Source organism: Arabidopsis lyrata, assembly GCF_000004255.2.
Source record: "Arabidopsis lyrata subsp. lyrata unplaced genomic scaffold ARALYscaffold_1, whole genome shotgun sequence".
Lineage (NCBI taxonomy): Eukaryota > Viridiplantae > Streptophyta > Magnoliopsida > Brassicales > Brassicaceae > Arabidopsis > Arabidopsis lyrata.
In genome coordinates, this window is record NW_003302555.1 from 24456704 (window position 1) to 24469857 (window position 13154).

Here is a 13154-nt window from a genome sequence, read left to right on the forward strand (position 1 = left end):
CCATGGAATATACAATCATAATTGGAATAAGCCAACTTACGACTCTTCAAGATAATCGAATAAAAACTACGCCAAATCTTAACAAAAACGCCAATCTAAGACTTGAATGTCAAGAAGCCAAATCGTCAACCAAATTGAATCAAACCCATGGAATATACTCTCCGAATTAGAATAAGCCAACTTACAAATCTTCAAGTTAATCGAATAATTAACCACGCCAAATCTGCACAAAAATGCTAATCTAAGACATGAATGTCAAATAAGCCAAATCATCAACCAAATCGAATTAAAACCCAGTCCGAATTAGAATAAGCCAACTTACAAATCTCCAAGATAATCTAATAAAAAAACCACGCCAAATCCTCACAAAAACGCTAATCTAAGACTTGAATGTCAAATAAGCCAAATCCTTAACCAAATCGAATCAAACTCATAGAATATACCGTCCAAATTAGAATAAAGCCAACTTACAAATCTTCAAAATAATCGAACAAAAAACCATGCAAAATCTTTACAACACCGCTAATCTAAAACTTGAATGTCAAATAAGTTAAATCCTCAACCAAATCGAATCAAACCTATGAGATATACTCTCCAAATTGGAATAAGCCAACTTACAAATCTTCAAAATAATCGAACAAAAAACCATGCCAAATCTTCACAAAAACGCTAATCTAAAACTTGAATGTCAAATAAGTTAAATCCTCAACCAAATCAAATCAAACCTATAAGATATACTCTCCAAATTGGAATAAGCCAACTTACAAATCTTCAAGATAATTGAATAAAAAACCATGCCAAATCTTCACAAAAACGCTAATCTAAGACTTCACTGAAATCAGACGAATTACACCATAAGTGAAATCACATATCTTCAACCTAAACAAATTGAAACTATAACAAATCGAAAAGTATACCAAAAAAAAAAAAAAAAAACAATTGCTTCACCTAACCAGGCCCGGCCCGCCATCAATACCCAAGATACAAATGTATTGGGCCTCCAAATTTTTAAAGATTTTTAGTACTAAAATTAGGCCGCAAAAATAAATTTTTATTGCAAAAATAGGTCTTATTTTTCCAAAATTTTAAGATTTAGTCTCAAATTTTAAATTTATCTATTTGATATTGTAAAAACAGGCCATTTTTTTCTGAAAATTTATGATTTGGTCTCATTTTTAAATTTGTCTACAAATTTCATCAAAAAAATTTTTTGTTTTGTATTCGGCCTCATATATAACAGGGCCGGCACTGCACCTAGCTCACTAAACTTCATTAGTCACAGTCTGATCATGTTGTGTTGAGATGAGAACAGTTGTACACGGATCAGAACCATAGCTCCTTTTACATTGACGTACTCAATAGTCACTTGAGTCTTAATTACCATCAGGACAGGTCTCAACCAAGGACAAGTCACGTTCTTGCCAGCTTTAGTGAGTTTAGCACCCAGCTTAGTACCTAAAACATGGCTAAGAGGAGTAACCAAACATATGACCTTGATCTCCAGCAACAATATCTTCAGGTTTCTTCGTAAGATGACCATGAACACCTTGAGCTATGTCATGACCCCATTGCATCAATGTTAACGAGGACTTTACAGAGATCAGTATCAAGGCCATCAACATCGTCAGAGGTGAATTCAATACCACGGCAAGTCTCACATACGATCTTCTCGTAGTCTACTTTGGCTTTTGTGGTGGTTTCTCCGGAAACCATGACCATATTGTTCTTGGTGCAAGTCTCACAAGAATATTTGCTCTCTAAGTCTTGTTAAAGGCAAGCATCAAGGATTGCGTCGGAGATCACAGAGCTTATCGTTTTAACAGACTCAATAGTATTTTAGAAGTGAAACAATGGCAACTGTATCCGCTAAAAACATGAAACTATCAGTCACTTACTATTACTAATGAGAAATAAACACCAAAAAGAAACCCTGAACATATTGAAAAACTAGACGATATAAGCCTGCATTAACTGTTCCAAGCAGCATCAAACAGTAGCAGAAAGAGCATTCCCATTCAAGAAGTGACATGATTTGGGGACTGTAAGAACAACATCAAACCACACAACTTTGCCCCAAATCTCATCTCCATCGCGTCTTTCAAGCTCAATCTCCGCACACCAAATCCTATTTTCTTGATAGCCATCACACTCCTCATCCCACAAAACCACCATCTTTCCACCATAATCAACAATTTTACAATGCCAACGCTCAGGGTTGAAGAACTCAAACAAAGTTCTAAAAGTTTTCAATCCCTTTCCTAACATTTCAGGCAAAACTTCAAGACCGTTCACTTGCTTCCATAAATGTACCTTATAGTCATACCACTGGAAGAGTTCGTGAAACCAATAGAACAAGATGTTGTCTATCACACAACAACTATGGTACCACAGTTCACTAGCCATATTAATAAATAATGGTACCGGGTTCCATCTACCTTCCTTGGGATTGTAAACCACCCCAGACTCATTAGAGACATCACCAAAGATGTGGAATTTTCCACCAAGTCCCAAGCTTCTGTGTTCAGCTACACTTCCATTGCGTATCGCCGCGCTAGGGCTAGTCACAGAGCTCCAAGTGTGAGTCTTTGGATCAAACGCTTCAACCCAGTTCACAGAATTGCCATCTTCACAACCTCCTGCTACGTATATCTTCCCGTCAAGTAGACTTACAGAGGAGGAAGAGGAGCTCCGGTCAACCCGCATGCTTGGAGCCTGGTTCCATGTGTGAGACTTACAATCCAAGACAGAGACTCTTGAAGAGGAGGGCACATCCCCTCCAATTTTGTAGATATTCGAACCAACGGCGACAAGATGATTCGACGAATGCAATTGCGGAGGAGAATTGGGAGAGGATGGGATTAGGATTGGGACCAGAATTTTGCCACTTGAATTCTTCTTCTTCATTCGATTAGGTATTTGGCAGAGAGTGTACCAGCGAGGGTTAGGGTCAGGAGGGAACCGTAAGCACACATAGAGACAGCTCTCGGCGTGGCCTAGTAGAGATCGGGTCTTGTAAAGTTCCGGTGAAGCAACGAGAGATCGAAAGCTCTTGGAGACTAAGGAAAGAGTAGGATAGTACAATCTAGAGACACGTGCAATGCAGCTCAATAGCAAATCATTGGGAAGTGCCTGTTGTGTTGTCGTCGTCATCTTCTTAGGGCTCGACATATATCATAGGGTTTGATCAAACTTGAGATCTTCTACTTCTTCTCCGACTGCATAGAACAAAATCAGAACTCAGAAGGGAGTTTAAGGGTTTTGACTTGAGACTTGTCTAGGGATCGATCAATTTAGAAATAGTTATTATTTATAAAAAATCAGTGTTCTAAAAAGCGGTCTAGGCGGTCGCTTAGGTCCCGACTAGGCGCTAGGCTCTCATGCGACGCCTAGATAACCGCCTTGACTGCCTAAAATTATATAGATCTTGTTTATTGTATTTTTCAATTTCAATAAGGGTTTTATTTATATATATAGTTATAAATATTTATATATTGTTTAATATAAATATAAATAAATGTTTTATCTAGTTTTTGTTTATAATTTCATAATTTTTAGTTTTATATAGATATTTTATATAACTTTTATATATAATATCATATTTATAAATTTTTATGTTATAAACGTCTAAACCGCCTAAAAAATCGCCTAGGTCCCGATTGGACGATCTAGGCGCTAGGCACTGGGTCACCGCCCGCTAGCGTCTAGTGCTTTCTTGAACACTGATCAAAATACATTTCATTTAATCTTAATGGGCCTCAAAACCTAAAACTTGAAAATTCTTAGGTTAAAACTAAAGAGTCTTGGATCACACGGTTCATTGATTGATCGATTTATGGTTCACAAGTTTTGAGTTATTTGGGTCACCAGATCGATCCTGCCTGCGACTACATTATCACTATTCATAACTTTTGTATTCATAACTTTTATATCTAATTTTAAGAACATGATGTTGTTAGTTGTTACTCCTCTCGGAAAAAGCAAGTGACTCATGAAACGACTTATGTCACATGTAGTTTATATTAAGAAGATTTATATGATTAAATGTATCTATCTAAAATATTAGGAAAATCTATTAAATATTAATTAAGTAATAATTAAATGTAAAAAATATAAATATAACATGATATTATAATTTTGTTTAAATACAATTATAACCAAATATAGTAAATGTTAAAGATGATACTATATTTCTTCAAAACATGTCATTTTAGTATTCAATGCTAGATCTCTTCTTCTGATGATATATATATATATATATATATATATATATATATATATATATATATATATATATATATATGTAGAAGATATACAAGTATATGCACAAACAAGACTAAGAGAAGAGAAAATATGTCCGACGGAAATTTCCCAGAACGTCCAGGCGAACCAGAGTGCAGCTATTATCTTAGAACTGGAAACTGTTATCTGAAACAAAATTGCAAATACCATCACCCCAAGAATATAACGCCGAGAGAGCCTCCATGTCCTCTCAATGACAAGGGCTTACCATTAAGACCTGATCAAGCCATTTGCCCACATTACAGTCGCTTCGGCATTTGCAAATCCGGTCCGACTTGTAAATTCGACCATTCTACCTAACCATCATCCTCAGCTCGCAAATGATGAATTTGAAACTGACATTCCTTATCTTCTGTTTAGGATGATATTCTAATATTTATCTATGTATGCAAAATCATGTATTTTATTCACCCTTTGTAATAATATATGAAATGATGTTATTAAGGATCAAGTTGATCACCATGGTATAAAAAAATTTCATTTCATGTTACAAAGATTCGATTTAATCCAACCAACAAGGCCTAATCATCAAGTTAATCGGCTTCAATATTGGGACCCATGGGTCCATAATGAATGCCTTAACAATAAACCCAAAAGAGGTTCTTTCCTTATTATCGGAGCTTTGGTTTTACTGTTTACTTACGAGGATCAACAAGGATCACAACAACAGACACTCGATGCCAAACTAGTTTTACAAATGCAATTTATGCAAACGATGAGACTAAGTTCTAATCTTTACTTTATCTGAGTGAATCATTTTAAGTGAAATGAACCTACCAAAAATTTAACAACCTCTCATATCATGATCTTGGGGGTAGACACTTTAGACTCTTCCTTGACTGTGTCACCTGGAAGAAAGAACATAAAACCAGTTAGTGAACACTCAGCTAATATCCAAACGCGGCTTCTAATCATGACCATGTCTATTTCCCTTTCCATTACGCTCTAATGCATATCGATTCTAACCCCATTTCTCTTTGTATTCGATAAGTGCAACAGATTTCCTTATCAACCCCACAAAGCTACCCTAGTTTGTACTTGCATCCCATCACAAGCACATATATTTCACTCAGTGATACCTAACTACACATTCTAAAAACCAGTAACCCCTTTTCACTTATTAAATCTACGGAATAATCTTTTTCCTGTTCTCCATCTATAGACAAACATGACACTAGTTTGTATAGATATGTAATTACCAGATTGAGTGGTTGTTGTGGCTTCGCCATAGATGGCCTTAAGCGTCGACAGAGGAACAACAGCGGCATTACCCGCAGAAGCGGCTTCAGCAAAGAGCTGCTGTTTCCACTCCCACATTGTGACTTTCATTTCCTTATTAGACTTGAAGAGTGAATCCTTCTGCTCTGCTAAGGCCTCAACATACTTTTGCTGTTTATCAGATCTCAATCCCAAAACCACAAATGATACTCCCAGACAAGTGTTTATGACAACATTGTTGTTCATTGCCTCCGAGAGAAACATTGCAATCTTGTTCGCCATTCCTGTGTAGTCAAATCCATCAGTCTTTTGTTTCCTTAAGGAACAAATATTTAGCAACTAGCAGCCAAAAAATGAATCCAGGAACAATGAGAACAATGAGCTAAACAATGAACCCAGGAAACAAAAAATGAAATTGAAGAAAAAAATGAATCTAGGAGACTAAATCGGAAGGAGAAACAACGTTAAGAACGAAGAAAGGCTCACCTGAAATGAAGAACTGCGTTGATGGCGACGGCGGTGAGGTTTTTGATACGACGGCGCCGAGAGAGAGCAGTCGCTTCCGTTTCAGTACTACTAAAGGTTGTTTTGGGGATATGAATGTAATTGTAATACAACTTAAGGGGTATTTTAGGTATTTCCGTGTTCTGCCAAGTAAGTGAAAGTACGCAACAATGGTCATTTAGATATTTGTTTTGAAAAAGTGTTAAAGACGATCATCATCACAAAACACTTTTTCAAATTGTCGTCTAAAACCACCATCGAAGATTCGACACAGAATTTCTTCTTCTCTCATTTCCAAGTTTTTCTTGTTAGCGAAAGGTAAAAAAACGCTTCTTCTTCTTCTTCCTCTGTTACGAGTTTCCCTTTTTGGTACTTTCCTTAAATGTCAAAAACCCTTTTTTAAAAGGATCCAGGGTTTCGAATTTCATGTCGATTTTGATGATTAAAGTGAATCTCGGAATTGATTTCGAGTTTTTCAAGTTTGAAATCTATATCCTAGGTTAAACCCTCGTTGACTTGTGAAAATTCTTGGTCTCCGGTACATAAATGTCTCTCTCAGTTGTTTTATGGTGTTTGAGATTTTGATCGGAACTATGAACTATTTACTTCTTCTGATATTGACTTTATTTTTGTTGAATTTCCATAATTCTGTTTTTGTAAATGCTCAAAAACCTTATCTTGATAACTATTCCTTTTTTTTGGTTTTTACTGGTAACTATTCTGCGAGGTTCTCTGAAAGTTTTCTTCTTTTCTCTTTTGCAACAACATTTACTTAAAAATTTGTGTCTGAACATGTTTCTGTTCATGATTAGCGAAATGTACAAGCTTAATCATTGCACATCTTAGACAAATTCGTCTAATCATTTCTTGTCTAGCTTTTGTTGGTATCTGCAAAATCTCTTTGTTATCAATAATTCTAAGAAGCTGTTTGGTGATATATACTGTTACAGTTTAGTTAGTTCGTGGGAGAGAAGATTGTAATGAGCTGTTTTGGTTGGTGTGGGAGTGAGGATTTTCGCAGCGCTGCTGACACTGGTCCAAGACCAGCGCATAACCCAGCAGGTACCTCAGTTCCTATGTCAACTGTATTACTTGTCAGTGCTTCTCTTAGTGTTAATTCTTTGGCTTCTAAGCAATGGGAATTTAATTGTTGTAAAGGTTACAATGGAGGCCACTATCAAAGAGCTGATCCACCCATGAACCAGCCAGTTATTCCCATGCAGCCTATTTCTGTACCAGCCATTCCAGTGGATGAGTTGAGAGATATAACCGATAACTATGGTCCAAAGGCCTTGATTGGTGAAGGTTCATATGGAAGAGTGTTTTACGGTGTTCTTAGAAGCGGTGGGGCAGCTGCCATCAAGAAACTTGACTCTAGTAAGCAGCCAGATCAAGAATTTCTTTCCCAGGTAGGTGTTATTAAATACATCATTGCATTTTTTCATGGGCATTCATCTTGTAAATATCGCCAAAAAGAATCGCCTCGGCTTAACCTAGTCCTTATGTGTCCTATGTGAAAATGGTCCAGCATCAAACCACTCCTTTGGGTGTTCTGTCTACTTTCGTTTTGTTACTGACTTAGTTAACAGATATCAATGGTTTCGAGATTGCGACACGACAATGTTACTGCACTTCTTGGTTATTGTGTTGATGGCCCTCTCCGTGTTCTTGCTTATGAATTTGCTCCTAAAGGTTCTCTTCATGATACTCTTCATGGTGAGTGATTAAACGTAAACCATCGCTTGGAAAGTAAGTTACAGGACGAAGAAACTAATGGAACGTGGTGACTCTTTGGTGCAGGCAAAAAAGGTGCCAAAGGAGCACTGAGAGGTCCTGTTATGACGTGGCAACAGAGAGTCAAAATCGCCGTTGGTGCAGCCAGAGGACTTGAGTACTTGCATGAGAAGGTGAGCCCTCAGGTTATCCACCGAGACATCAAATCCAGCAACGTACTATTGTTTGATGATGATGTTGCCAAAATTGGTGATTTTGATCTGTCTGATCAAGCCCCTGACATGGCTGCTCGCCTTCACTCAACTCGTGTGCTAGGAACCTTTGGTTATCACGCTCCAGAGTAATGTCCTTTTGAGCATTTTCTTTATCTTGAGCAGTTATTTTCAGTTTGTTTCATTCAGATTTCAGACTAATCCACAGGCTACACGCGTATTTATTCAAAATGTTTGGTTCCCATGCTCTAATGTTTTGTGTCACACTGTCACTTATTCATTCACATGGATTTAGTTCCTCTTCTCATTGACGAATCTAAAGCTTAAACACTTTGTGTTATGTATTTCAGATATGCAATGACAGGAACGTTGAGCTCAAAGAGCGATGTGTACAGTTTTGGCGTTGTTCTGCTGGAGCTCCTTACGGGTCGTAAACCAGTAGATCATACCTTACCACGTGGACAACAAAGTCTAGTGACATGGGTAATGATTAGTTTTAGTGCAATCTTCTCTGCTTCTAATTCTGATTTACTGCATTGACAAGAATGGCTTTAAAGAAGACCAATTTTTTGATAAACTAATATAGTCTGTTCAAAATGACAAAAATGGGGTCAAAACCTCAAAGAAACTTGGAATAAAAATCCCTCCTTAGGCCAATAGAATTGAAACTAAAGATGCTGGAAAAGCCAGAATTTTGTCCGAATAGATTAATGCGACTCTAAATGTTTCCTAGAAATAAAATACTGTTTCTCAATAATAAAGTGTTGCGTGTTGTCTCAGGCAACCCCTAAACTAAGTGAAGACAAAGTGAAGCTATGCGTTGATGCAAGACTACTCGGAGAGTACCCTCCCAAAGCTGTTGGCAAGGTATTAATCTCAAAATTGCTTCCCTCTCATTGTTTCATTAGAGCATAAAAGATTTAACTTAGTGTATAACTTAGAAGACTAGTTTATCTTCTGAGCTCTAACATTAGAACCTAAGTAGCGAAACCAAAGTTCTGATGTTACCTATTCTTGCAAAAGGCCAAACAAAACAAGTGATAATCGCTCTCCGCATTCATCTACGATTGAAACATTTCATGAGTCTGATTTTATTTGCCATATGATACGATATAATGATCAGCTAGCTGCGGTGGCTGCACTCTGTGTGCAATATGAGGCAAATTTTAGACCAAACATGAGCATTGTGGTGAAGGCACTTCAGCCTCTTTTAAACCCTCCTCGTTCTGCTCCTCAGACTCCACATAGGAACCCCTACTGATCAAAATATTCAATCCCCCATATCTCATCTTCTTCATGATATTATTCATTTTATTCTGTATTTGTGTAAATTTCTGGGACCTTTTTATCTCATTAACTCTTCATTCAAGTCCCACTTTTCAAGACATGTATATCATTATATTTTATGTTTCCTGTGATTTCAGAAAACTTATTACTAAATTCTGATACTACATTTTCATTGAGATGATGTTTTAGCTCCAGGCCTGGATATTAATCATATCATAATAGGAATTTGCAGTACAAGTTAAAAAAAAATAAACAGAAAATCAAGGAGATGATGAAGGAGATGTATGTATGGACGACGATGAAGTTGCTATGCGATGCGACTCAGTGCTATTGCTGTTTGGGGGATTTTGACTGCGATCCATTGAATGGGTATTCTAAGTATTTGACCCATATTAGACTTGTTCCAAGTAAGTACCAACAAGGCAACAATGGTCATCTAGTTATTTAAAAAGTGGCTAAGGATCATTAGACATTTTCAAAATTCTTATCTAAAAGGGTAAACAACTATCAAAGACTCGACTCTCATTAGAGAATTTCAAGTTTTCTCTTTCTCTTGCTTTCCTTTCGAAGTTTTTTCTTGTAGCAAAAGGTAAATGCTTCTTCTTCCTCTGTTACGAGTTTCCCTTTTGGTACTTTGCTTGAATATCAAACCTTTACAAAAAGGAACTTCCTTTCGAGGGTTAAAAAGGAGTTGATTGTTTCTAACTTTTCAAGTTTGAAATCCGAATCGCTAGTTTATATCTCGTTGACTTGTGAAAATTCTAGGTTTACGGAACATAATGTCTCAGTTGTTCGTGTTTGATAATTTAATGGGTTGAATAATATAGAGAGATAAGATCATTGATCTTACCATTTTACTCTCTTCTCTTAGATAGGCAAATCTTGTTTTTAAAACTGTTTGTTGTCTATGTAACCTTGTTTATATATACACTTTTATAAGCAAGAGATAGAAACTTAAGCCGCTAGAATCTCAGTCTTCACGAATGTTTTTTTTGACACTTCATTAATATATTTTTTGCATGTCACTGTGCATGCATAAAGTTTGGTGCAAACAGTTCATTAGAGTTCGGTGTCTGAACAATCTCTATGTTATCAATAAGATTGAGAAGCTGCTCAAACCTCTCTTTTTTTTTATACCTTTTGTTCACATTTTGTTTTCTTTATACACTATTACAGTTAAGTTAGCTCGTCTGAGAAAAGGGTGTAATGGGCTGTTTCTGTTTTGGAGGCCACCATCAAAGAGCAGATTCATCCATGAACCAGCCAGTAATTCACATGCAGCCTATTGCTGTACCGGCCATTCCAGTGGATGAATTGAAAGATATAACCGATAACTTTAGTTCAGAGGTATTAATCGGTGAGGGTTCATATGACAAATTGTTTTACGGTGTTCTTAAAAGCGGTAAAGAAGCTGCCATCAAGAAACTTTACCCTACTAAGCATTCAGATCAAGAATTTCTTTCCCAGGTAGATACTATAGAGTACATCATTTCAGTTTTTATGGGCCATCATCACTTGCTTAAATGATCCAGCATCAAACCACTCCTTTGGAAATTTTCTGTCTACTTTTTTCTTTTTTGTTAATAATATAGAAAATTATAACAGGTATCAATGGTTTCAAGAGTGCAACACGAGAATGTTGTTGCACTTATGGGTTATTGTGTTGATGGCCCTCTCCGTGTTCTTGCTTATGAATATGCTCCTAAAGGGTCTCTTCATGATGTTCTTCACGGTGAGTGATTAACGTAAACCATCGCTTGCCACTCGGATACGGATCAGTCACTCAATAATTATTCATCTAAAAACTAACATACAAGAGGAAAAAAAACTATACAATGTGGTGTCTCTTTGGTGCAGGTCAAAATGGTGTCACAGGAGCACTACAAGGTCCTGTTTTGACGTGGCAACAAAGAGTCAAAATCGCTGTTGGTGTAGCCAGAGGACTTGAGTACTTGCATAAGAAAGTGAACCCTCAGGTTATCCACCGAGAGATCAGATCCAGCAACATACTTCTGTTTGATGATGATGTTGCCAAAATTGGTGAATTTTATCTGTATTATCAATATCAATCCCCTGACATGGCTGCTCGCGTTCATTTAAGTTGTCTGGATCGTCTGCTACTAAGATTACTTCCTTTTCACTGTCCAGAGTAATTCCCTTTTAAATATGTTCTTTATCTTGAACAGCAGATTAATCTAGGGGCTACACGTCTTCTGTAAACATTTTGAGTTATTTATTTCAGATTCACAAAGACAGGAATATTGACCACAAAGAGCGATGTCTACACTTTTGGCGTTGTTCTGTTGGAACTCCTTACGGGCCGTAAACCATTCGATAATACCTTACCGCGTGGACAAGAAAGACTAGTGACATGGGTAATGATTAGTGAAGATCTTCTCTGCTTCTAATTCTGGTTTGCTACATTGACAAGAGAAGCTTTTAAGAAGACCAATTTTTAATTCAGTCTCTGAAAAATGACAAAAGAGGGTCAAAAAACCATCAAGAAAACTTGGAAGAAAAAACCCTCCTTAGGCATATATATATAAATGTAACTTATGTTGTGTGTTTTATTAGGCAACCCCTAAACTAAGCGAAGACAAAGTGAAGCAATGCGTTGATGCAAGACTACTCGGAGAGTACCCTCTCAAAGCTGTTGCCAAGGTATTAATCCCGTTCCTCACACTTTTTCATTGCAGCAAAAATGATTTAGTTTAAGGTATAACTTAGAAGACTAGTTTATCTGCTGACATTAGAATCAAAGTAGCGAAACCCAAGTTCTGGTGTTACCTTTTCTTGCAAGTGGCAAGAAAACAAGCGATAATTGCTGTTAGCATTCATCTACATGACGATTGAAACATTATATTTCATGAGCCTGATTTTATTTGCTATATGTATATGGTGTGATATAATGATCAGCTAGCCGCGGTGGCTGCACTCTGTGTGCAGTATGATCCAGATTTGAGACCAGACATGAGCATTGTGGTGAAGACACTTCAACCTCTTTTAAACCCTCCTTGTTCTTCTCCTCAGACTCCAGTCTCCACATAGGAATTCCCCTATTCAACTATTATATAGCCCATCTCATCTACTTCATGATGATTAATCAAAGTGTATTGTTCATTTTGTTCTGTATTTGTGTAAATTTCTAATATCTCATTAACTCTTCATTCAAGTCCCACTTTTCAAGACCTGTGTATCAGACCTATATCATTATATTCTGTGATGTCGTTTGCGTGTGGGAAGAAGAACCACATTTTGTATGTGCATGGTAAATTTATATGATTTCAAAAGACTCATTTCTAAATTCTGATACTACATTTTTATTGAGATATTATAATAGGAATTTGCAATACACGTAAAAAGAAAAAAAAAAATGAAAAAGGATAAACAGAAAATAAAGCGAGTAACATCCTCACTGTTGTTATATTTAACTTTAGCTCAAGATTCTTGTTTGCTTGTGTTGATATATAAGAGATAACTTTAAGACTATTTTGTATATATATATATATTACTCAACCCATTCAGTGAAGAGAAAAATTAGAGAAATGAAATATTTTGTGTGTTCTCTTAGGCAAAGACAAAGTGAAGCAATGCGTTGATCCAAGACTACTCGGAGACTATATCCCTCCCAAAGATGTTGCCAAGGTATTAATCCAAAACTTAACATTTGATTTTTCCTCTTATTGTTTTCATTGCAGCATTAAAAGATTTAACTTAGGGTATACTGAGAAGACTAGTCTATCTGCTGACATTAGAATCGAAGTAGCAAAATCAAAGTTCTGTTCTTACTTTTTCTTGCAAATGCCAAAGAAAACAATATAGATTCATATTTGATGTTTCCTGTGATGTAGTTTGTGTGGGAAGAAAACTCATTCCTAATTCCTAATACTACATTTGATT

At 36.5% G+C, this 13154-nt stretch overlaps 5 protein-coding genes across 6 annotated transcripts; 3 read left to right on the top strand and 2 right to left on the bottom strand.

The window, feature by feature from the left end:
• Positions 1-1208: 1208 nt before the first annotated feature.
• On the bottom strand, positions 1209-3293 carry LOC110224919 (F-box/kelch-repeat protein At4g39580). The gene has a single exon (XM_021012718.1). The coding sequence runs from the start codon at positions 3166-3168 to the stop codon at positions 1987-1989; it is 1182 nt and encodes a 393-aa protein (XP_020868377.1). The 5' UTR covers positions 3169-3293; the 3' UTR covers positions 1209-1986.
• Positions 3294-4299: 1006 nt separating this feature from the next.
• Positions 4300-4798, top strand: LOC9330161 (zinc finger CCCH domain-containing protein 13). Its single transcript, XM_002891370.2, has one exon. It carries the CDS (start codon positions 4351-4353, stop codon positions 4597-4599), a length of 249 nt encoding a protein of 82 aa, XP_002891416.1. The 5' UTR covers positions 4300-4350; the 3' UTR covers positions 4600-4798.
• Positions 4799-4876: 78 nt separating this feature from the next.
• LOC9327479 lies at positions 4877-6106 on the bottom strand. Of its 2 annotated transcripts, none has more exons than XM_002894054.2 (3): positions 6004-6106; positions 5499-5801; positions 4877-5147 (listed from the first exon to the last, which is right to left on the bottom strand). In XM_002894054.2, the coding sequence occupies exons 2-3, from the start codon at positions 5797-5799 to the stop codon at positions 5095-5097; spliced, it is 354 nt and encodes a 117-aa protein (XP_002894100.1). In that variant the 5' UTR covers positions 5800-5801; positions 6004-6106; the 3' UTR covers positions 4877-5094. The 2 variants fall into 2 exon arrangements, with proteins under 2 accessions (XP_002894100.1, XP_020868393.1); XM_021012734.1 differs by having other exon boundaries at positions 4885-5147; positions 5499-5856; positions 6004-6075.
• Positions 6107-6224: 118 nt separating this feature from the next.
• LOC9327480 (pto-interacting protein 1) lies at positions 6225-9385 on the top strand. The gene is made up of 8 exons (XM_021012721.1): positions 6225-6339; positions 6972-7083; positions 7180-7430; positions 7611-7737; positions 7822-8095; positions 8318-8450; positions 8748-8834; positions 9091-9385. The coding sequence occupies exons 2-8, from the start codon at positions 7002-7004 to the stop codon at positions 9226-9228; spliced, it is 1092 nt and encodes a 363-aa protein (XP_020868380.1). The 5' UTR covers positions 6225-6339; positions 6972-7001; the 3' UTR covers positions 9229-9385.
• Positions 9386-9508: 123 nt separating this feature from the next.
• Positions 9509-12558, top strand: LOC110224920 (pto-interacting protein 1-like). The gene is made up of 7 exons (XM_021012723.1): positions 9509-9843; positions 10431-10721; positions 10860-10986; positions 11112-11403; positions 11497-11629; positions 11829-11915; positions 12171-12558. Exons 2-7 carry the CDS (start codon positions 10461-10463, stop codon positions 12300-12302), a joined length of 1032 nt encoding a protein of 343 aa, XP_020868382.1. The 5' UTR covers positions 9509-9843; positions 10431-10460; the 3' UTR covers positions 12303-12558.
• Positions 12559-13154: the final 596 nt, after the last annotated feature.